The sequence below is a fragment of the Nicotiana tomentosiformis genome, chromosome 12 (genome assembly GCF_000390325.3).
Source record: "Nicotiana tomentosiformis chromosome 12, ASM39032v3, whole genome shotgun sequence".
Lineage (NCBI taxonomy): Eukaryota > Viridiplantae > Streptophyta > Magnoliopsida > Solanales > Solanaceae > Nicotiana > Nicotiana tomentosiformis.
Genome location: NC_090823.1, coordinates 88,134,606 through 88,159,393, shown reverse-complemented (window position 1 = coordinate 88,159,393; position 24,788 = coordinate 88,134,606). Strand labels below are relative to the sequence as shown.

Below are 24,788 nucleotides of genomic sequence, written 5' to 3'. Positions count from 1 at the left end.
TTTAAAAGAAAAAGCTGTGGTTGAATAATTGATTGGAATTTGCAAAGCGAGGTTTGTGTCGTGGTTAACCTTGACTTGAGGGAATAGAACCCTTGATTTAATTGTTATGTGAATTGCATGTGAACGACGTATAGACTAGGTGACGAGTGTCTATACGTCGTCAAATTAATTGTTTGCATGCTTACTTGAAAATTCATAAATTAATTATTATAATAATTGTTTCTCTCCTATTCTTTGTCAAATATTAATTTTTGAATTCCTACAATAATTATTACATGTTATTTGAATTATGTGTTTTAATTGTTATTTGACATTTAGCATATTAAATATTAAACTGCTTATTTTCTCCCTGATTTCCATAATAATCTGCTATTTGTCGTTGTTTGTTTCATAATTAAATTATAATTATTGTATGCTTGTTGTCTTATAATTTTATATTAATTGTTACATTTATTGGGGATATATATTCTATAAGAATTGGTAAATGAATATGTTGAAGGAGTGGGTTGCACTCCGCAACAGACTTATGAAAAGTCTAAACTGGAGGATCGAGTTGCACGCCACAACAGACTTATGAAAAGTCCATATTGGACGATCGGCTGCACGCCGCAACGGACTTATGAAAAGTCCATATTGGAGGATCGGGTTGTACGCCGCAACAGACTTATTAAAAAGTCGACATACATATATATATATATATATATATTGGGGGATCGGGTTGCACGCTGCAACAGATTTGATTAAAGGAATATATTGTGAGAGCGGGCTGCACGTTACAACAGAACTTAATGTGAATATATTATGAGAGCGGGTTGCACGCTGCAACAGAATTGAATGTGAATATATTGTGAGAGTGGGTTGCACGCTGCAATAGAACTGATGGAAATGATAATTGGTTATGACTGCTGAGTTGGCTTCAATTATTATAAATGAGTTACCTGATTTATTTCTATTATTGTTGTTGTTACTAATATTGCATACAGGTAATGTAAATGACCCGCCTTAGCCTCGTCACTACTTCGTCGAGGTTAGGCTCATCACTTACCAGTACATAGGGTCGGTTGTACTGATACTACACTCTGCACTTCTTGTGCAAATTTCGGAGTTGGTCCCAGCGGTGTGCCATAGACTTTATCGGATTTCAGCTATTCAGAGGAGACTTGAGGTATAACTGCATAGCGTCCGCAGTTCTGAAGTCCCCGTCTATTTTACTTTAGCTGTGTGTTTATTTCCAGACAACTTTATTTTATTCAGACCTTTATTTGTATTTATTCTAGAAGCTCGTGCACTTGTGACACCAATTCTGGGATAGTATTTAGACACAGTTATATTTTTTTATGGATTATTTCACTATGTTACAAACTTTGCTTCCACTTTTGTTTCCTTGATTATTAATAATTTAAAAAATGGTTTAAAATTTGTTAATATTATTCTAACATTGGCTTGCTTAGCAAGTGAAATGTTAGGAGCAATCACGGTCCGAAGGAGGGAATTTCGGGTCGTGACAGTTGGTATCAGAGCACTAGGTTACATAGGTCTCACGAGTCATGAGCAAGCTTAGTAGAGTCTGAAGGATCGGTACAGAGACGTCTGTACTTATCTCTCAGAGGCTATGAAGTTTAGGAGCAATATCACTTCTTTTTTATTTTGTCGTGCGATTTTATTCTATCATCGATGATTCAACCATTCTACTTTTATTCTCTCGCAGATGGTGAGAACACATAATACCTCTACCGATGGACAGGGACCAGAACCCCTGATGGCAACTATGGCTGGGGGTAGAGATTGAGGCTGAGGTCGTGCTAGAGGCCGAGGCAGAGGCCGAGGTAGAGCTCAGTCCAGAGCTCGAGCAGCTGCACCTGTTGTAGAACCTCAAGCGGACCTTCAGGAGGAGGTTCCAGTTCAGAATGTACCAGTTGGACCAGTTCAGGTCCCGAAAGGATTCATAGCCACTCCAGTACTTCAGGATGCTCTAGTCTGTTTGGTAAGTCTTATGGAGGGCGTGGCCCAGAATGGTACATTTCCAGTGGCACTAGCCATCTCACAAGCTAGGGGAGGAGCACAAACTCGCACTACTCCCGCTCCGGAGCAGATGGCTCCCTAGACTCAGGCTCCAGCAGCCCCGCCAGTTGGGGTAGTTCAGCCAGTTGTTGCGGCACAGATCGGTGATAGGCCCGCCATATCTTTTGAGGCCTTATTGAGACTGGATAAGTTTACCAAGCTCTTTCCAGTTCACTTCAGTGGTACACCTTTTGAGGACCCACAGGATTATCTTGAACACTGCCATGAGGTGCTGCGGAACATGGGTATAGTTGAGACCAATGGGGTCGATTTTGCTGTATTTCAGATGACGGGTTCCGCCAAGAGGTGGTGGAGAGATTATATATTGACCTGATCAGTCGGATCACCTGCACTTACCTGGGAGCAGTTCTCTCAGCTATTTCTGGAGAAGTTCCTCCCTATCACGTAGAGAGAGGAATTCCGCAAGCAATTTGAGCGTCTACAGCAAGGCAGTATGACTGTTACTCAGTATGAGTCCCGTTTTGTGGATTTGGCCCGTCATGCTCTCCATTTACTACCTATGGAGGGAGAGAGAGTGAGCAGGTTTATTGAGGGACTCACTCACCCTATCAGACTTCAGATGGCCAAGGAAACCGGAAGTGAGATTTCTTTTCAGGCGGCTGTTAATGTCGCAAGGAGGATCGAGATGGTTCTTACACAGGAGAGAGGGCAGGGGTCCGATAAGAGGCCTCGTCAGTTCGGTGATTTCAGTGGTGCCTCGTCTGGAGGCAGGGGTAATTTTGGTAGGGGTCATCCTCCCAGACCATTTCATTCAGCACTTTATGTATCTTCCGGTGCTTCAGGGAGTCACGGTCCTATTATGCCTTACTCTGGGAAGCCAGTATTCAATGCACATTCAGCTCCTATCAGTGCACCACCACTCCAGAATTACTACAGTGGTTATCCGACCCATCTGGGTCAGCTTTAGCTTCAGCAGCCACGGCATCAGGATGGGTGTTATGAGTGTAGAAACATTGTCCACCTCAGGAGGTATTGCCCTAGATTGGCGAGTAACAGGTCTCGGCAAGATTCTCGTACCATCATACCAGCACCGGTTGCTTTACCACCTGCTCAGCCAGCTAGAGGTAGGGGTCAGGCAGCTAGAGGTGGAGGTCAGTCTATTAGAGGGGGAGTCGGGCCATTAGCGTGGAGGTCAGACCGTTAGAGGTGGAGGCCAACCAGTTAGAGGCCGTCCCAGAGATGCAGTTCAGAGTAGTGGGGCCCAACCCTGATTTTATACTTTTCCAGCTAGGCCTGAGGCCGAGTCATCTGATGCTGTGATCACAGGTATTATTCCAGTTTGCCATAGAGATGCTTCAGTTCTATTTGATCCAGGATCTACTTATTCCTATGTGTCCTCCTATTTTGCTTCATATTTGGTTGTGTCTTGTGATTCTCTGAGTGCTTCTATATGTGTATCTACACCGGTGGGAGACTTTGTTGTAGTACAACATGTCTATCGTTCGTGTGTGGTTACTATTGGTAATCTTGAGACTAGTGTGAATCTTCTACTTCTTGATATGGTAGATTTTGATGTCATCTTGGGTATGGATTGGCTGTCCCCTTATCATGCTATATTGGATTGTCATGCCAAGCTAGTGACCTTAGCTATGCCGGGGTTACCTCGGTTAGAGTGGAAAGGAACTCCTGGTGATTCTGCCAGCAGGGTTATTTCTTATATGAAAGCGCGGCGTATGGTAGAAAAAATATGTCTAGCCTATTTGGCTTATACTCGCGATCCTAGTGCGGATGTCCTTTCTATGGACTCGGTACCGGTTGTTCGTGAATTTCCAGAAGTATTTCCTGCAGATTTGTCGGGGATGCCACCCGATAGAGATATTGACTTCTGTATTGATTTGGCTCCGGGCACTCAGCCCATTTCTATTCCACCATACCGTATGGCCCCGCCAGAGTTGAAAGAATTGAAAGAGCAGTTACAAGACTTGCTTGACCAGGGATTCATTAGGCCCAGTGTCTCGCCCTGGGGTGCACCATTATTATTTGTAAAGAAGAAAGATGGCTCTATGCGGATGTATATAGACTATCGGCAGTTGAACAAGGCCACTATCAAAAACAAATATCCACTGCCAAGAATTGATGACTTATTAATCAGTTTCAGGGTGCCAAGGTATTTTCGAAGATCGATTTGAGGTCTGGTTACCATCAGTTGAAGATTAGGGCCCCTGATGTCCTTAAAATAGCTTTTCGAACTCGTATGGGCATTACGAATTCCTAGTGATATCATTTGGGTTAACAAATGCCCCAGCGGCATTTATGGATTTGATGAATCGGGTGTTCAAGCCTTATTTGGACTCTTTTGTGGTTGTATTCATTGATAATATCTTAATTTACTCCAGCAATCGAGAGGAGCATGAGCAGCATCTTCGAAGTGTGCTTCACACCTTGAAGAATAATTAGTTATATGCCAAATTTTCAAAATGTGAGTTTTGGTTAGACTCAGTTGCCTTTTTGGGACATTTTCTATCGGCAAAAGGCATAAAGGTGGATCCTAAGAAGATTGAGGTTGTTCAGAATTGGCCTAGACCTACTTCAGTTACATAGATTCGGAGTTTCTTGGGTTTAGCAGGTTATTATCGTCGGTCCGTGAAAGGGTTTTCATCTATAGCAAGCCCATTTAACAGATTGACCAAGAAAGGTGTCCCATTCAGATGGTCAGATGAGTGTGAGTTGAGATTTCAGAAGCTCAAGATCGCTTTGACTACGGCACCAGTGTTGGTATTACCCACAGGTTCAGGATCGTATACGGTATATTGTGACGCATCTCACATTGGGCTTGGTACAATATTAATGCAAGATGGCAAGGTAATTGCATATGCGTTGCGACAGATGAAAGTACACGAGAAGAATTATCATGTTCTTGACTTAGAATTGGCAGCCATTGTCCATGCGTTGAAGATTTGGAGGCATTACCTCTAGGGTGTCTCGTGTGAGATATTTACTGATCATCGCAGCCTTCAGTATCTGTTCAAAGAAAAAGATCTTAATTTGAGGTAGAGAAGATGGATGGAGTTGTTGAAAGACTATGATATCACTATTTTGTATCACCCCGGAAAGGCCAATGTGGTGGCTGATGCTTTGAGTAGAAAGGATGTGAGTATGGGCAGTCTTGCATTTATTCCGGTTGGTGAGAGGCCATTAGCTGCAGATGTTCAGACTTTAGCTAATCAGTTCGTGAGGTTAGATGTTTAAGAACCCAGCCGGGTTCTAGCTTGCACAGTCACTTGGTCTTCTTTATATGAGCGCATCAGAGAGAGGCAGTATGATAATCCTCAGTTACTTGTCCTTAAGGACACGGTGCAGCACGGTGATGCAAAATAGGTTGATGTGGGGAAAGATAGGGTTCTGCGAATGCAGGGTCGTATTTGTGTGCCTAATGTGGATGGGCTTCGTGAATTAATTCTTGAAGAAGCACACAGTTCCAGGTATTCTATTCATCTAGGTACCGCCAAAATATATCAAGATTTGCGGAAACAGTATTGGTGGAGGAGAATGAAAAAGGATATAGTTGCAAATGTAGCTCGGTGTCTGAATTATCAGCAAGTTAAGTACGAGCATCAGAGACCTGGTGGTTTGCTTCAGAAGTTAGAAATTCCTGAATGGAAGTGGGAGCGTATCACTATGGATTTTGTTGTTAGGCTCCCACGAACTCAGAGAAAATTTGATGCAGTTTAGGTCATTGTGGACAGGTTGACCAAGTCAGCACATTTCATTCTAGTGCCCGTGTCTATTATTTCAGATCGAGGTACGTAGTTTACCTCACATTTCTGGAGGTTTGTACAGCGTGAGTTAGGCACGCAGGTGGAGTTGAGTACAACATTTCATCCACAGATAGACGGACAGTCAGAGCGCACTAGTCAAATATTGGAAGATATGATCTGCGCTTGTGTTATAGACTTTGGAGGTTCTTGGGATCATTTCTTGCCACTTGCAGAGTTTGCTTATAATAATAGCTACCATTCGAGCATTCAGATGGCTCCATATGAGGCATTATACGGAAGGCGATGCCGATCGCCAGTTGGTTGGTTTGAACCGGGAGAGGCTCGGTTGTTGGGTACCGATTTGGTACAGGATGCCTTGGATAAGGTCAAGATTATTCAGGATCGACTTTGCATAGCTCAGTCTAGGCAAAAGATTTATGCCGACCGAAAAGTTCGTGATATTGCATTCATGGTTGGAGAAAGAATATTGCTCCGGGTTTCACCTATGAAAGGTGTAATGAGGTTCGGAAAGAAGGGCAAGTTGAGCCCTAGGTATATCAGACCCTTTGAAATTCTTGAAAGGGTGGGTGAAGTAGCCTACAGGTTTGCATTACCACCTAGTTTATCAGCGGTTCATCCGGTGTTCCATGTGTCTATGCTCCGAAAATATCATGGTGATCCGTCCCATGTGTTAGATTTCAGCTCAGTCCAATTGGACAAAGATTTGACTTACGAGGAAGAGCCGATGGCTATTCTAGCCCGGCAGGTCCGGTAGTTGAGCTCTAAGAGTTATCCTTCAGTTCAAGTGCAATGGAGAGGTCATCTGGTAGAGGCATCTACCTGGGAGCCTGAGTCGGACATGCGGAGTAAATATCCACACCTTTTCTCCAGCTCAGGTACTTTTTGTAACTCCGTTCGAGGACGAACGTTTGTTTTAGAGGTAGAGAATGTGATGACCCAAAAATGTCATCTTTAAATTTAATAAGTAATTCGGTGTTCTAAGAGCTAGAAAAGAACCATTTACCATTCCTCAACTTGCGTGCGCAGTCCGTACAATTTTCCTGAAAGTTTTTATGTGAAAAATATATTAAAATGTGAAATAGAGCTTTAAAAACTCAACTAAGTTGACTTTAGTCAACATTTTAAGCAAGTCGACCCGGATCAGTGTTTTGACAATTCTGGTAGGTTCATATCGTGATTTGGGACTTGGGCGTATACCCGGAATCGAATTCCGAGGTCCCTAGCTCGAGATATGGAATTTTGATGAAAAATTAAAAGCTTGAAAGCTTAATAATTTTTAAGAAATTACTGATGTTAGATTTATTGACCTCGGGTCCGTATTTTGGTTCTAGAGCCCGGTATAGGTTCACTATAATATTTATGACTTGTCTACCGAATTTGGTGAGAATCGGAGTTGATTTGACGTGATTCGGACGTCCGGTTGTAAAAATATAAGCTTTAAAGTTTTCTTGAAAATTTCCTTTGATTTGGTGCTAAATTCGTAATTCTAAGTGTTATTTGGGCGATTTGATCGCGCGAGCAAGTTCGTATGATGCTTTTAGACTTGTGTGCATGTTTGATTTGGAATCCTGAGGGCTCGGGTGAGTTTCTGATAGGTCACGGGTAAGTGTTCTTTATCATAAAGTGATTGTATTTCATAAATCTAAGCCTATATTCATTATTTATTTCGGATTTAGATGGAAGAAATTAGAATTTTTGTAAAACTTTTCAAAAACAGAAAATCTAGATTTGAATGTCCATTTGACATTGGAATTGGATAATTTCTGTATAGTTGGACTCGTCTCGGAATGGAAATTCGGATTCTCCGAGATTTGAGACGTGGGTCCCACTGCCAAATATTTTAATGAATTTCGGATTTTTATCCGAAAAATTTATAAATTCATATGGAATTAATTCCTATTATTCGTATTGAATATATCGAATTATTTTTGAATAGATTTGAAACTTTTGGAGACAAATTTAAAAGCAAAAGTTGTGGTTGAATAATTGATTGGAATTTACAATGCGAAGTAAGTGTCATGGTTAACCTTGACTTGAGGGAATAAAATCCTTAATTTAATTGTTATGTGAATTGCATGTGAACGACGTATAGACGAGGTGACAAGTGTCTATACGTCGTCAAATTAATTGTTTCCCTGCTTACTTGAAAAATCATAAATTGTTTTAAATCATAAATTAATTATTATAATAATTATTTCTCTCCTATTCTTTGTCAAATATTAATTATTGAATTTCCACATTAATTGTTACATGCTATTTGAATTATGTGTTTTAATTGTTATTTTATATTTAGAATATTAAATATTAAACTGCTTATTTTCTCCATAATTTCTATAATAATCTGCTATTTGTCATTGTTTGTTTCATAATTAAATTATAATTATTGTATGCTTGTTGTCTTATAATTTTATATTAATTGTTACATTTATTGGGGAAATATCTTCTATAAGAATTGGTAAATGAATATGTTGGAGGAGCGGGTTACACGCTGCAACAGACTTATGAAAAGTCCATATTGGAGGATCGGGTTGCACGCCGTAACAGACTTATGAAAAGTCCATATTAGAGGATCAGGTTGCACGCCGCAACAGACTTATTAAAAAGTCGACATACATATATATATATATTGGGGGATCGGGTTGCACGCCTCAACAGATTTGATTAAAGGAATATATTGTGAGAGCGGGTTGCACGCTGCAACAGAATTGAATGTGAATATATTGTGAGAGCGGGTAGCACGCTGCAACAGAATTAATGGAAATGATAATTGGTTATGACTACTGAGTTGGCTTCAATTATTATAAATGAGTTACCTGGTTTATTTTTATTATTGTTGTTGTTACTAATATTGCGTACAGGTAATATAAGTGACCCGCCTTAGCCTCGTCACTACTTCGTCGAGGTTAGGCTCAGCACTTACCAGCACATGGGGTCGGTTGTACTGATACTACACTCTGTACTTCTTGTGCAGATTTCGGAGTTGGTCCCAGCGGCGTGCCATAGACTTGCTCGGATTTCAGCTATTCAGAGGAGACTTGAGGTATAACTGCATGGCGTTCACAGTTCAGAAGTCCCCGTCTATTTTACTTTAGCTGTGTGTTTATTTCCAGACAGTTTTATTTTATTCAGACCTTTATTTATATTTATTCTAGAAGCTCGTGCACTTGTGACACCAATTATGGGATGATATTTAGACACCGTTATTTTTTTTATGGATTATTTCACTATGTTACAAACTTTGCCTCCGCTTTTATTTTCTTGATTATTAATAATTTTAAAAAATGGTTTAAAGTTTGTTAATATTATTCTAACGTTGGCTTGCCTAGCAAGTGAAATGTTAGGCGCCATCACGGTCTGAAGAAGGAAATTTCAGGTCGTGACACTTTCTTTGTTGAGCATTCCCTTTTATTTTGTTATTGTTGAAATTCTTATACACATTGTGGTTGAGCCATGGACTATTTATTCTGGAAATATTGAATTGTTCGTCCCTTCCATGACCTCGTGCTTGTTTGCCTTAAGTCTTTCCCTTCCATGACCCCGTGCTTGGAAATATTGAATTGCTACTTGCCTTAACTGTTTTACTTGCACACCTTAATTATCATGTTCTTTACTTGTCCTGTTGTTTTTGTAATATTTGTTTCATTACTTTGATTATTACGTGGTTCCTTTATTGCCTAGCACTTAGAGATTCTTGTAAATTAAGTTATTGGATTGTTTATGTTAATTGAAATTGTTTGAGGATCGGGTTGCACGCCATAACGGGGATTGAAGGATAATAAATTGAAATGGTGGAATAAGGGAGGATTATGATATTGATAAATAATAATATGGTGGGATCGTGTTGCGCGCCGCAACGGTTTGTGTACGTAATAATTGATGTTGATAAATGATAATATGGTGGAATAAGGGAGGATTATGATGTTGATAAATGATGATATGATGGGATCGGGTTGTACGCTGCAACGGATTGTTTACGTTACACTTGATATTGATAAAGGATGTTATAGTGGGATCGGGTTGCGCGCCGCAACGGATTGTGTGTGTTGTACTAGATGTTGTTGTTGCGTTAGTTTCAGCATTTTTATATGAGATTACGAGGTTTGTTATTCTGGGTTTCTGATAGTGAGGTTTGAATTCATTTTAATAAACTAACTACTTTACTTTTATTTCCTATTTTCTTTCATTGTTATTATTATTTAATTACGTGGAGTCACTATATCATATTCTGTTGAGTTATTGGTAACATAATAGTTTAAATAAAAAAAATTATTAACATACTTTATTCTATGTGCCTCTTAATATAAAACTCGTTATCTCACTCGGTCCCTTATTATTCTAAATGGTTATCAAACTTTCACTATAATTGAGTTCTCAAATTATACTCAGCACCCTGATAGATGTTTATCTTGCTTAAAATTATTATCATGCTTTTCCTTAACAAATTCTATAATTAATTTGTTAATTTAACTTATGTTTTATTTTGTTTAAAAATGATACTTTTACTCAATTTTATTGAGTTCTAAACTAAACCCATCTTATACTCTGTTTCGTACAAATTGTATATTACTTTACTTTACTTGATTTTAAAAATAAACTCAATATTTTATTTGACACCTTACTAGTGGGATTATACTGGGTTGTTGTTGTTGTTGTATTTTATTTGACACCTTACTTTATACATGATTGTTATTATATTTTATGTTATTTGAATATATCTTTCGTTCATTTAAATTGGTTGCAAAGTACATGGTAGCACGTGGGCTTGGTCGTACGAAAGCGATTGTTATTTGTGCGCATGAGGTGTCATATGTGTAAGATTTGGAAATTATGGTCCATGACTTGGGGTTTATGAGGTGTGGTACCTCGGGGTAATTCTTGTTGCAAGTCCATGCGTTGGGAGCGATTTGATTAGTTGAGTTGTCATCCGTTTTTCCTTATTTGAGTTCATTTACATCTCATCAGTGTTCTGATTATGTTGTTTCTTTATTACATATTTACGCGGATGTTTTGGTAGATCTTTAGTTTTTCAAGTGTGTGATGCAATTAGTTTGTGTATCTTTTTGGTGTTTTACAAGCTTATGAAGGTTGGTAATGTGGATCATCGGATATTGTACCCTATGACTCCGCGCCAAGTGGGGGAGTCTTCTATCGACGATCAGATTGCATGGGCAAGTGTCATATCAGTCTTGGGTCTGAGGTATATATACAATTTTGAGGGGTTCCCCGGAATTGTACATGACTAAGATCTGAGATTTTCATGGGATGGTGCTGGAACTTGCGGCATATCTGTGTAATTACTAAATCTACATTCAAGTATTAGAGAGGTTAAAGAAACATCTCCAGATTCACAAAAGGTCTCTTCAGAGTGGGTATCTCGGTATTAGTATTGTTGGGTGTTTTAGAGGAAATACAACAGTTTATGGGTTTTCGGGCGATGTGGTTCATGCTAGGGTCTTCCACAATGAGCTTTGACTTAGGATCATTGTGTACTGATAAAGGAAAGTGTTTTCCTGAAGACAAGTCGGGGAGGATTAGAAGAAATGGGTCATCTCGGGGGTGTTGGGTCATCATAACAATAAAGATAACTAGTCTTTTAGTTTGGTAATGTTTCACCCGCGTACTGTGGCAATACTCTTGGGTTTAATGGCTTGCGTGACTTGGTTGAGTTATGAAGTACAGTTGTGATTGCTTGGTGATGTGCGTACTGGACTTAAAGAGTTCTTGAGAGTGTCGACCACACCTTGAGCTAGATGTTTGCTACCGACATAAGGAACATGTTGCGTGTTATGAATTTCGCTTGGATGGGGTCACGAGTTCTAGATAGCATGGACGATTTCAGATGTTTAGAAGAATGCTAGCATTATTTGATACCACCTAAGAAGGGTGCGCACTGCGGAAGACACACTATGTTTCGACTTATGGATGCCTGACTGGTATTACGATAATTGCCTAGTTGATCAACTGCAGATGTCCAGATTTTGCTTTGTGGCATGAAATAATTATAGAAGTACTTCCCGTGGACTGACTGTATGTGAGGAATGTATCAGTTATTTGAGTATTGTAGTTGTGATCGAATATGGAGATTCTAGTATTCTAAGGATTTGAAAACTATGAGGGCTCTCAAGGCAGACTGTTCCATGATTGTGAATGATGAAGGTATGTTAAAAGGTTGGAAACTGACGGTATATACTATAGATATGTTATCGTGGGATTTTTGGAGTCATTCTACCTACTTTGGAAGGATCAAAATTGATTTGGAGGCTACTAGTAGGTCTAATAAGGATATGTGTTCTAAATCAAATCAGATTTATCTACTCAATACAGTTATTATCAAGGGGTATGTTATCGGTTAGGGTGGATCACATTCGTGTTCTGATATATCTCATGTATTAATCTCCTATGCTGTGATAGGTTGTGATCTGTTGGTTATCTGCACACTAATGCGATTACGTTTGGGCTTTGTAGCGAAATTCAAGCGAGATTGTTTTTGGGGTATTGAATGGTTGATTGTGCCTTGGTTATGGTCTTCTTGTTTCTGGTATATAGTGATGTCCATATCTTCATAGTTATGGTCACGCGCTTTGTGTGTTTGATGTTGATAAGCTTATGGTTGTTGATTATGAGTATCATGGCTCGACGTATTTCAGGTGGACTAGTGTCGGATTGGGTCATGCATCGTGGCGGCTTTATGCTAGGATATGATCTTTTATTCTTATTTCGTGTATTGTGTTTCCCTTTGTGTGGTGGATTGATAGCATTACACTTCGTGGTGGTATTTGTTGAGCTGGCGGGATGGTTTCTTCATTTCCATTCTCTTTTCATCATTGGGTATATTTGAGTTATTGTTCGTTGGTGCACAGATTGCATGGTATGTGGCTCTAAGTATGATTTCTATGACAGGTCGGTCGAGTAGCTTGTACTGGATGAGGTGAGGTTATTGGGCGTGAAATGAGTGCCATCGGATATGATTAAGGTAAGTTTACAAGAATTGCATCACTAGTCGGCTTAGATTTTGGCTATGGTTCTTATCGGCAAGAGAGCTCCACGACTTGTTAATCTGATGGGTGGTTATGAGTTTCTGTATGTTTCTTTCATCATTGGAAATCTACGAAGGTTCAGAACAAGGTTTTAGTTGATATAAGGTTTGTTACCGGTGTCGAGTTTGTTATCGAGCAACTATTGCGGTCGGAAGTTATTGCTGTGAGTATTTGAGTTATGTGGTATATTATGTGATTATTTATTGAGATATGATTATGTATTGATACAACTTTTTCAGAGTTATATAGTGCATAGATGCAAGAATCGGGTCATATAATGAATTTCGGATGTTGGGGATTTGGGTTTTAAGATTTATGGTTGAAGTAAGGATCCTCTATTAGCTGGTATTGTCGGGCTTATATGGATTGGGTGGACTGGGGTAACGTGGGATCACCCATGGTTATGTGTATGGTGAGATTATATGGTGACTTGATGGCTTTGGAACTACTCTTGGCACATTCAAGGACAAACGTATGTTTAAGTGGGGGGAAATATAACGACTCGACCGGTCATTTTGAGCTTTAGCTTACCATTCGGTGGTTTAAGACTTTGAGTAATTTCATATTATGTATTATGACTTACGTGTATGGTTGGTTTCGATTTTCGAGCGGTTCAGGATTGATTTCGAAGAATGATTCTCGTTTTAGAGCTTTAAGTTGAAAGAGTTGACCAAGGTTTGACTTTTGGGTAAACGGACTCGAAATCGGGTTTTAATTATTTCAATAAGTTTGAATGATAATTTTGGATATGTCCACAAAGTTTGGTTAAATTCCGATGAGTTTTGGATCAGTTTGGGTTGTATGGTGATGGTTTTCGATTTCGACGTCGATTTGAGCATAAAGGTTACCATATTGAGAAAATGACCTTTGATTCGTGTTTTGACTAAACCATTATATCCGTATCATAATTTTGGAACCATATCAACTGAAATCATCACGTTTCGACATCATACGCGGGATTTATGATCCTTTTACTAAGAATTGAGTTGCTAGATTTTTCAGATTAATTATGAAATTGTCACTGAATTCGTATTTAAAAATCTGCACTATTTTTAGATGTGAGCACCTAATTTTTTTTACTATACTTGAGATTTTTCAACACTTTTTAGTATGTAAATAATTTTAAGTTTAATCTACATATTTTAACATTTATTTCATTTTTAGTAGGTTTTATTTAAGAAAATTAAAAATCACAAAAAAATTTATATGTTCTTGATTTTAAAATATTTAGCTAGTATTTTTATTTTACACTCTTAAAAGAAAAAAAAATTAATTAAAGCAAGAGTCAATGAGTCATTTCCATGTGGCAAGATTTTTCCTTATCTTTTGTAACAAACTCATTCATATTTAGCCGCGAGCAATCTACGTTTGTGATCTCGTATATTTCGCTCCCTCAAAACTCACATGCCCATACACACTCTTTTTTTTTGGCCACCAATTAATCCCTATACCTACACCTATATATCTTTGTGAGCACCTAATTTTTGCCCTAATATAAATTTACTCCTAAAAAATCCAAAAAATAGCTTTAAATTACTTTTCTATATTTTTACTTAGTTTGCTTTGTACGTATTCATGTTTGATGCATTTTTAAGTTGCATTTTAAATCCTAAAGAAAATACAAAAATATTTTTAAATTTTACATTTTTTAGATTTTAATTGCATAATCAATTGCATTTGTAAAACACTAAAATACCAAAAAATATATTAGTAACTCTACATGCATTGGTTAGCTAAATGAATTAGTTAATTATAGAAAAATAGGTCATTAGGTTAATTTTACAAATTAGTTGGAATTAGGAGTGTTAAATAAATTGATTAGTCTTGCAAAATACAAAGAAAGAAAAGAGAAGGTTATGGGGTCTCATTACAACTTTGGGCCAGGTGCTTCTAGTGGCCCATTTTCTTTCCATTCGCCCCAGCCCACTACCCGCCAGCCCAATATCCCCTCTTCATTTATAAAATAGACCCTAATTTCACACTCCCCTTTGGAAAAAAAAAAATCAGAGAAAGAGAAGGGACCCCCCTGACTTCTTCAACAAGCAGCGGCGCGCCCCTCCCTCTACTCCATCTTCAATCTCTCTCAAAACCTTCCCCCATTTTAAAACCTAACTGCTGACTCCCTTAGCTCCATCTCCCTGAAGAAGACTAATATGATCTTTCCCCTTTTCTTCACAACAGAGAACTGGCCTCCCCCTATTTTCAAAAATCCCAGCGAAGTCGTCAAAGCTGTCACACCTTCTTTTTTCCCGAGGGGGATAGGGAAATTTTTCTAATTAAAGTGACATTAATCAAAATGGGATTATTTATTTAATCAGAGTCGCCACTTGGAATAATTTATGGTATCCCAAGTCACCGGTTTATTTTTAAATCCCAAATCGAGGAAAATTGACTCCATTTAAAGTTTGTGAAAACCAGAAGACCGGGTAAAGAATTCTGTTAACCCGGGAGAAGGTGTGAGGCACTCCCGAGTTCTGTGGTTTTAGCACGGTCGCTCAACTATTAATAATTGGCCTAATTATCTGATTTAATACATATTTGAATTTATTGTGCATTTTATTCCTTTTAACCGCTTTTAATATTTATGGAAATTATTTAAATAAGTCGCGATGTCGCGCACTTATTGTTTTTGTACACATTGTGAATCGCGTCACATAAAACGCACCCGCAATTTATAATATGTATATATTTATTATTATTTAAAGTTATGGTTGAGTTACGTGAAACGCACACTCAAATTAGGATTATGTATCGCGATCATGCCACAGGAACCGTACCCATTACCACGATGATTCATTATTAATCGCATCTAAAGCAAACTACGATGTTCATGAATTGTTCTCCCTAAAAAAAAACTTTAAAATTATTGAGGTCACAAATTATGAAAATTATTGCGGAGAAATGATGTGACTTAATTGTTAAGCTAATGGGCCAAGATACAGAGGTGATTGGCATTTATTGAATTGGCTTGACAAATAACGCATTGGGCCAAATGCGCCAATCACCTCTGTATCTTGGCCCATTAGCTTAACAATTAAGTCATATAATTTCTCCGGCCAAATGCATTATTTGTCAAGCCAATTCAATAAATGCCAATCACCTCTGTATCTTGGCCCATTAGCTTAACAATTAAGTCACATCATTTCTCCGCAATAATTTTCATAATTTGTGACCTCAATAATTTCAAAGTTTGTTTTTAGGGAGAACAATTCATGAACATCGTAGTTTGTTTTAGGCGCGATTAATAATGAATCATCGTGGTCATGGGTACGGTTCCCGTGGCATGGTCGCGATACATAATTCTAATTCGAGTGTGCGTTTCACGTGACTCGACCATAACTTCAAATAATAATAAAAATATACATATTGTAAATTGCGGGTGCGTTTCACGTGACGCGATTCACAATGTGTATAAAAACAATAAGTGCGCAACATCGCGACTTATTTAAATAATTTACATAAATATTAAAAGCGGTTAAAAGGAATAAAATGCATAATATGTTCAAATATGTATTAAATCAGATAATTAGGCCAGTTATTAATAGTTGAGCGGCCGTACTAAAACCACGGAACTCGGGAGTGCCTCACACATTCTCCCGAATTAACAGAATTCCTTACCCGGTCTTCTGGTTTTCGCAGACTTTAAAATGAGTCAATTTTCCTCGATTTGGGATTTAAAAATAAACCGGTAACTTGGGACACCATAAATTATTTCAAGTGACGACTCTAATTAAATAAATAATTTTATTTCGATTAATGTTACTTTAATTGAAAAAACTTTCATATCCCTCGTGAAAAAGGAGGTGTGACAATGGTCCACACACAACACATAAAGGGAGGGACCTAATCCCAAAAAAGAAGACCGCTAACAGCGCCTCCCCCTTCACATCTTCTCCATCCTCTTCCATCCTCTTCCTCTCAAAATTAAAAAGACATACTCACACACGCACAGACAGAAACAGAGTAAAGAACGGAATTCCTCCAAGAGCCGCCCAAGTCCCTTTCCCCATCTCTCCAGCTCTCGCCCTTTCCATGGTTGCCGTTGCCTGAGGTGATGACCGGCGACGACCATGACTGTTGCTGTTGCACCTAGCTATTGCTTCTGTCCCTTTTCCCCCTCTACTGTCACTGTTTCGCCGGAGTCGCACCATCAACGGCAAACGAGCAGAAAATCGGCGATAGTCGTCCAAACTGGTTGGTTTCAACTATTTTTTTTTTATTTTAAAAACTAAACAAAGCTGAAATCTGTTTCTGCTGAGTTGTATCGAAATTGGGGCGTTGAAGTCATTTGAGGTCGTAGTCTAAGGTTTCCGGGCAGATTCGCGGTTCCGTCGACTTAGTCGGTAAATTTTCCGGTCGAGAGCCGTCCAGCTATTAAGCCTTTGTAATTTCAACTCAGTTCATTTATACCAAAGGTCAAATTCTCGTCCCTTTCTTCCTTCTTTTCTTTACAAAGATCTCTTTTCTAATTGATGAGATTCTTGGTATTGTTGGTTGGCTTGATGCGTTGTTTGGATGCTAATATTATAGTGATTATTTTATTTCTCTGTTGCAATGTTTCTTTAGATAGTGATGTTTGGATTTTAGTTGTTAATTTTGAGCTTCTAATCTAATAAGATAGAATTGAATATGCTTGTCTTTATTTATTTTATTTTATTTTGATTGAAAGGGACTTTGCAGGTTCTAATTGAGAAGTTTTAGTTTAGCAACTTGTTAATGGATTGCACTGAGCAATATGGCAAATAAACTATCTGAATTCTTGGTTAATAGCTACAAAATGACTTTTAGCCTGTTAATGACCTGTAATATAGATAACTTTATCAAGTATAATAGCTACTACGCAATACATTTCTCCCACAATAATTTCATAGCTTTGGCCTCGCAATAATTTCAAAAGTTTAGGAAGAATGATGAACAACGTTAGAGTGCTTTAGGTACACTTTTAATTGAATTATCGTGATTATATATACGTTCGCGTGGCATAATTATGATTCCCATAAATCAAGGTATGCGTTCGCGCGACTTTGACCAAACAATCTTAGAAAATAATTAACTGTTATGGATTGTGTACACGTACGCGTGGCGCGATTTTGACACCCGAACAAAATGGGTACACGTATGCGTGATTCATTTCGAGATAATTCCATAACGCCATAATCAAGTAATTAAAAGCGGTAAAAGGTAAAATGTACATAGGTTCTAAAATACGTAATTAAATAATTTAATTAAGCCAGGTATGATTAAAGCGACCGTTCTAAAACCACGGAACCCGGGAATGCCTAACACCTTCTCCCGGGTTAACAGAATTCCTTACCCGGTCTTCTGTGTTCGCAGACTTTAAAACAGAGTCAAATTTCTTCGATTTGGGATTTAAAATAAATCGGTGACTTGGGACACCATAAAATTATTCCAAGTGGTGACTCTAATTAATTAAATAATCTCATTTCGAATAATATCACTTTAATTGAAAAAACTCTCCTATCCCCTCGGGAAAGAGGAGGTGTGACACCATATATTGAAACTAACATATCTCCTTCATTAAAAGGACAAATGGAGTGATTCAAAAGTATAACTTGACACGAATTTCACGTGGAATCCATTGGAGGCATTAAAAGCGAGTTTCAGTATCGTTTGGCACAAAAAATGAGGCATAACAGCTGGGCATATTTGGCTAATAATGATTGTTGGAGTTTTTCTCATCTTGAAAATTTGGGATTGGGAGAATTCAAGGATGTTCTTCAAGTTTCTTCGATTGGGTAAGGTATAAACCATAACCTAAGTATTTTCCTTTGATTCATTCCCTTGGGTTAAGCTTTAATCCATGATTCTAATTGAAAACCAACTTAATTCTTTAAATCATGACCTAAGGTTATGTCCTAAATTTTAAAAATTGATAATGAGTTAGAGGCGTTTATTTTTCGATTCCTTTTGGGGTCTTGTTCTCCTATATTAGGAGAACAACAAACTCGAATTTGGCGAGTTTTGGAGAAGTATTTCGGGAGATATGAGACCCAACTAGTGTGGGTTGGACTCTTGGGTTATGAACACCCAAGAGTAATATTATTTGCAAATTGGTTGAGCTATCGGACTCCGATTGAGCCGGTTTTTGTTAGTGTGAGCTTGTATTGGTTCGGGCTTCGCTCGAGTAAGCATGGATTCGGAATTCAAGGCGGCAACAACGTTGACTTTTGTTGACTTTTTGGAGATTATATAAAGATCATAGCTTCATTTATGTAATTGGTTTCTCTTGCACTGTTTGATGTTGTTAAGTCATTTTTTGTTAGATTTGAGCCGTGTGGAGGCGAATTTTAGGAGAAAAGCTATTTTGGAAGGTTGAGTTGGCCTAGTTGAGGTAAGTATCTTGCCTAACTTTGATTGTGCTATTTGTTTAATGTGAAAGCCGTGTACGCAAGGTGACGAGCGAGTACACGGGCTATATGTGGTATTTGATAGATTTAGATTATCTAAACTATTTTCATGCTTTTAATTGAATTGTCATAACATGTTATATCTCTCATTATTAATTTACTCTTACATGCTATATTTGACGTTGTTAGCACTTGTTCTACCTCTTACTTGTTATTTTGCTCTTATATGTTTTAGTTGAAGTTATTGCCTTCCTTATGGTCTTTTTACCTCTTAATTGTTGAATCATTTTTAATTGAAGTTGTTATTTCAAGGAATATCATCTTGTGGAGTTATTGATGTTGAGGTTGTAATAGCCGTTATCACATTGAGACAGAGTTGTTAATTGTTGAGATATCTTTCCTCGTTGAGCATTCCCATTCATTTTATTATTGTTGAAATACTTGTACACACTGTGGTTGATCCATGAACTATTTGTTGTGAAAATATAAAATTGTTCGTCCCTTCCATGACTCCGTGCTTGTTTGCTACTTGCCTTAACTGTTTTACTTGCACACCTTAATTGTCACGTGATTTACTTGTCCTATTCTTTTGTAATATTTGTTGCATTCCTTTGATTATTACGTGGTTCCTTTATTGCCTTGCACTCATACCCTTTGATTGTAGAGATTCTTGTAAATTGAGTTATTGGATTGTTTATGTTATTGTGGATCGGGTTGCATGTCGCAACGAGGAATGAATGATTATAAATTAAAATGGTGGAATAAGGGAGGATTATGATATTTAAAAATAATGATATGGTGGGATCGGGTTACGCTGTGCAACGGTTTGTGTACGTAATAATTGATGTTGATAAATGATAATGTGGTGGAATAATGGAGGATTATGATGTTGATAAATGATGATATGATGGGATTAGGTTGAGCGCCGCAATGGATTGTTTACGTTACACTTGATATTGATAAAGGATGTTATGGTGGGATCGGGTTGCGCGCCGCAACGAATTATGTTTGTTGTACTGGTTATTGTTGTTGTTGTTGTTATGATAGTTTCAACATTTTTATATGAGATTACGAGATTTGTTATTTTGGGCTTTCTGGTAGTGAGGTTTGAATTCATTTTCATAAACTAACTACTTTACTTTAATTTCTTGTTTTATTTCCTTGTTCTTATTATTAAATTGCGTGAATTCACTATATCATATTTTGTTGAGTTGTTGGTAACATAATAGTTTAAATAAAAATATTATTAACATACTTTATTCTTTGTGCCTCTTAAAATAGAACACGTTATCTCACTCGGTGCCTTATTATTCTAAATGGTTATCGAACTTTCACTATAATTGAGTTCTCAAATTATACTCAGCCCCTGTTATATGTTTATCTTGCTTAAAATTGTTATCATGCTTTTCCTTAACAAATTCTATATTTAATTTGTTAATTTAACTTATGTTTTGTTTTGTTTAAAAATGATACTTTTACTCAATTTTATTGATTTCTAAACTAAACTCATCTTATACTCTGTTTTGTACAAATTGTATATTATTTTACTTTACTTGATTTCTAAAATAAATTAATAATTTTATTTGACACCTTACTTTATTCAAGATTGTTATTATAATTTATGGTGTTTAAATATATCTTTCGTTCATCTAAATTGGTTGCAAAGTACATGATAGCACGTGGGCTTTGGCCGTGCGAAGGTGATTGTTATTGTGCGCACGAGGTGCCATATGTGTAAGATTTGGAAATTATGGTCCATGACTTGTGGTTTATGAGATGTGCTTCCTGAGGGTAATTCTTGTTGTAAGTTCATGCATTGGGAGCGATTTGATTATTTGAGTTGTCATCCGTTTTTCCTTATTTGAGTTCATTTACATCTCATCGATGTTCTGATTATGTTGTTTCTTTATTACTCGTTTACTACTTGCTGTCATTTATGTTTCTATTACTTCATTGTTGGTTGTAAATCAATAATTTTTCCGCCGTTGGTGTTACATTGATTTTCTTTCCATTGTTAGCTTATGTATATGTGGAGCAGGTTTCTATGTCTAGTAGGTGTCTTGACCTGGCCTCGTCATTACTCTACCGAGGTTAGGCTTGATACTTACTAAGTACCGTTATGGTGTACTCATGCTACGCTTCTGCATATTTTTGTGTAGATCCAAGTATTCTGATTGTATTGTTGAGAGTTGCGTCTGCGCGGCGGGAGACTTCAAGGTATACCTGTTTGACGTTCGCAGGCCTTGGAGTCGCAATCTTACTTCATTATGCTACTTTTAAATTGTAATTGAAAATAATATTGTGTTTAAAAATTCTAGTGTGTTTTAGTAGTGCTTATTACTCCGTACTACATGTTTTGGGAAATGTATAACTATTGGTCGCTTGCGGCTATGTATATCATTTAATGATTTATGATAAATGATTAAATAGTTCAATTCTGTTATTAAATCAGCATGTGTTAGGCTTACCTAGTCTTAGAAATTAGGTGTCATCGCGACATCCTAAGATGGGTAATTGGGGTCGTATAACAATAAGTTTTTTACACTATGAGATTAAGAGCACGACTTGCAGCACCAACAAGTAACTCTTTAAAATAAATCTAATTTGGTAATATGAAAAATAAAGTAAATAACTTGACATAATGAGTTAGAAATGCATTGGTGGTAGAAAATTTAACACGAAATCGATAATATTTTGGGCACATTACTAGTCTCAAGAGGGAGAATGCACCTTAATTTTAAGTATGAACAAAGGCATCAGCCAGCATCAGACCAAGCTGGACTTGTGCTGGAGTTGTAAGGTGCAAAAAATCTGGCCCAACTGGAAGCCCTGTAGCATCTACACATCTCAGGTTCGGAAGCTTAAGCCCCAGCTGACCTTTCCTGACCACCTCCATATATGGCCCTGGTGCTGTCGCCAATGCCACCTACACACACAACAACAACAACACAATAACCAATAAAGATTAGTCAAAATCTTGATATAGCTTCGAGTTATATAGGGACACATCTTAAGAAATTCTCCATAATGACATAGGAAATACATGAGATTAATCGAATAGTAAACTATTCACATTACAACCAAGAGATTTGGTAGGATGGTCTCTCTATCTTTAATCAGATGTCTCGGGTTTAGGCCCTGAAACGAAGACTTGTTGGCAGTGAGCGATTCACCCCATAGTGGACCTACTCGGCACTAATCTGGATTAGCCGAGCTAGTAAGTTTTGAATATCAGATGGTTAACATGAGCATTGACTTTCTCTACGAATAAAGATCTTTTCCATTACCTGAACAATAGGAAGTGTAGGTAGCTGCAGATCCTCGCGCACATGTTTGAAGAATTTCTTCAATCTGCCTTTATACAATGTAGCATCTTCAAGGTCCATGGTGTCACTCTCGCCCTGGTACCACAGCATCCCTCGTATTGTCCCTCCGCTTTGTAAGGCCGCCTTCGTCCTCCTTATCATTTCGTTGTAGAGACAACCACCACGAGCCCATTGAGTAATATTTGTGCCTCCAATAGCACACGGGACCAAGCCAATCACTCCAATATTCTGGTCCCTCTTCAAGAGTGTATTGGCAAATGACATACCAGGACCAACCCCACAAGTTTTGTTCACATCTATGTCTTTGTGTAAAGGTTCTTTAGCCTCAACCCATTTAAGTTCTGCGCTAAGTCGGACGATAGATGGATTGGGCTGACATTCAGGTGGAACGTCACCATCCCAAGTCAAATTAACCATACCTGTTGGGTTGGTCTGATTAAAGACTCCACCACGGCCTGACATGTTGCTCTGTCCTGATAAAATGAATATGGTCTTGACATTTGAAGCACAATCATTTGTTACGTTAGCCGTGGTAACCCACACAGTGTGCACCAAAAACATCAACAAAAGAAGGGAGTGCATTGTTTTCGAGAACACAGGTTCAAATTTTGAGACATCTTCAAGTCTTCCTTTTAAACAAGAGAGACTCCGAGGAAAGGAGGGTTGTTGGCCTATCCTTTTAGCAAGATGATTGATTCCTTTGTTAATTCAGTATTAGGTTTATTCCACTTGCTACTACTATTTTTATTCAACACTACTAAATCAGCTAACTTTGGATAAGAGTACTACAAGACAAAACCTTTTAGATGTGCATGAATATAATGTTTCCACATTAATCAAGCCTTTGCCCTGCCCCCTACCCTAAACTTACACATTGGGCACTATCGTGGACGGTTTTTACCCCTTTTTTTAGTAGGATCCTGCGTCAATTCATTTGAATTTCAAACAAAACTGTACCAGAAGACCATTTTACTGACATTATAGCTCCTCCCGGGTTAGCAGCAAGGTTAAATTATTTTATATTTATCAAACCGGTCCCTCCTGGGTGGGTTAACAAATGGGTTAAATTAATCCCTTGCCCTGCCCCCTAGCTATCCTAAACTTACACATTTTGTCGACCAAGCATGCTATTAAAATGATAGACTTTATAAATGTAGAAGTCATTTTTAGTTTATATGATATCGTGCACGACCCAAGTAATATGGTACGTAAACTACTCCTCCAGCTAAGAAGCCAATGCTACTCTTTTTGGACTGAATTGGTCTGTATTGAATGGTTACTGTTGGTTTCCCACGTCGGATAGGGAATATTTGGTCTTGCACAATCTTCACCTTATAATAAGTTAGTTTTTAAGGTTGAGTTAGTCTCAAGGTCTATAGATTTATGAAAGTACAGGGGGCTTGAATTGTCGATTTTTCTTTTTGTATCTTAAGTAGTTGACTAGTTTACTAATTAGTCGACCGAAGGTAAGAACAAAATATAAATAAAGCAGAAATAAAATACAGGAATTAAAGACACCAAGATTTTTATACTGGTTCGAATTTAATGTGAATCTTACGTCTTGTCCCCTTGGGTTGCAAAAGTATTCTCTTTCAGTATTTGAAGTTTCTCTATACAAGAGAGTTGATGTATTTTTACATCAACAACTTAGTCATTATGTTACTTCTCGCTTCTTGATACAATATGTCTCACTAGTGATTTTTCTCTCTTTCTTCTCTCCCTAGTTACATAGTAGATCTAGAGTGAACTACAATGCTTGTTTGAAGTAGAACAAAAAGAGTGATAGTGGTTCGTTTAAAGTATATATTTCTCCCTTGACATACTCTGTTTTATTCTTGAGCTTTGGCTTGGCGAATCTTTGGCAGACCGCTGAAGGATCTGCAGTCCCAAGGGAAATTAATCCTTGGAATTGAATCTATTATGATTCATTTCAAGAATAAGTACAGAACTTCCATAAATGGTCCATGACTGCCGGTCGTTTCCTTTTTCGAATTGAAATTTGTCATAAATTCTCCTTGAGTTGTTCCTTGATTCATGGGATTGATAGCCTTCCTTTTTCGATACATGTCTTCAGCAATCAAGGCAACGGTAAATCTTGGTCCTTCCTTCATTGTATCAATCATCCTGGTTGTCGTATTGCTTCAATCTTGAATCTTCCTTGCTTCCGTTGACAAATCTTTGTCTTGATTCTTTTATTCCTTCCTTTCTTGACTTCGTCTGTACTTCATTGATAGATTTGCTCGAATCCTTCTTTTC

The 24,788-nt window shown here is 37.8% G+C and overlaps 1 protein-coding gene and 1 long non-coding RNA gene across 8 annotated transcripts in view; one reads left to right on the top strand and one right to left on the bottom strand.

Moving 5' to 3' along the window:
• LOC104086706 (probable carbohydrate esterase At4g34215) overlaps positions 1-23,221 on the bottom strand; it is a 71,381-nt gene extending 48,160 nt beyond the window's left edge. For 3 of the 5 annotated variants that reach the window (XM_070191742.1, XM_070191744.1, XM_070191741.1), the window contains exons 1-2: positions 22,494-23,221; positions 21,937-22,132 (exon numbers count right to left, since the gene is read on the bottom strand). In XM_070191742.1, coding sequence (XP_070047843.1) covers positions 21,944-22,132; positions 22,494-23,114 — 810 coding nt within the window. In that variant the 5' untranslated portion in view covers positions 23,115-23,221 and the 3' untranslated portion in view covers positions 21,937-21,943. Of the gene's footprint in view, positions 1-6,804; positions 6,842-21,771; positions 22,133-22,493 lie in introns of those variants that run through there. The other 2 variants (XM_070191743.1, XM_009591021.4) reach the window with 2 other exon arrangements.
• On the top strand, positions 16,678-21,641 carry LOC104086705 (uncharacterized). Of its 3 annotated transcripts, none has more exons than XR_011412826.1 (4): positions 16,678-17,253; positions 18,384-18,594; positions 19,123-19,190; positions 21,366-21,641. It is a non-coding gene; the product is annotated as an uncharacterized lncRNA (long non-coding RNA). The 3 variants fall into 3 exon arrangements; XR_011412825.1 differs by having other exon boundaries at positions 18,384-18,599; XR_011412824.1 differs by lacking the exon at positions 18,384-18,594 and having other exon boundaries at positions 16,681-17,253.
• Positions 23,222-24,788: the final 1,567 nt, after the last annotated feature.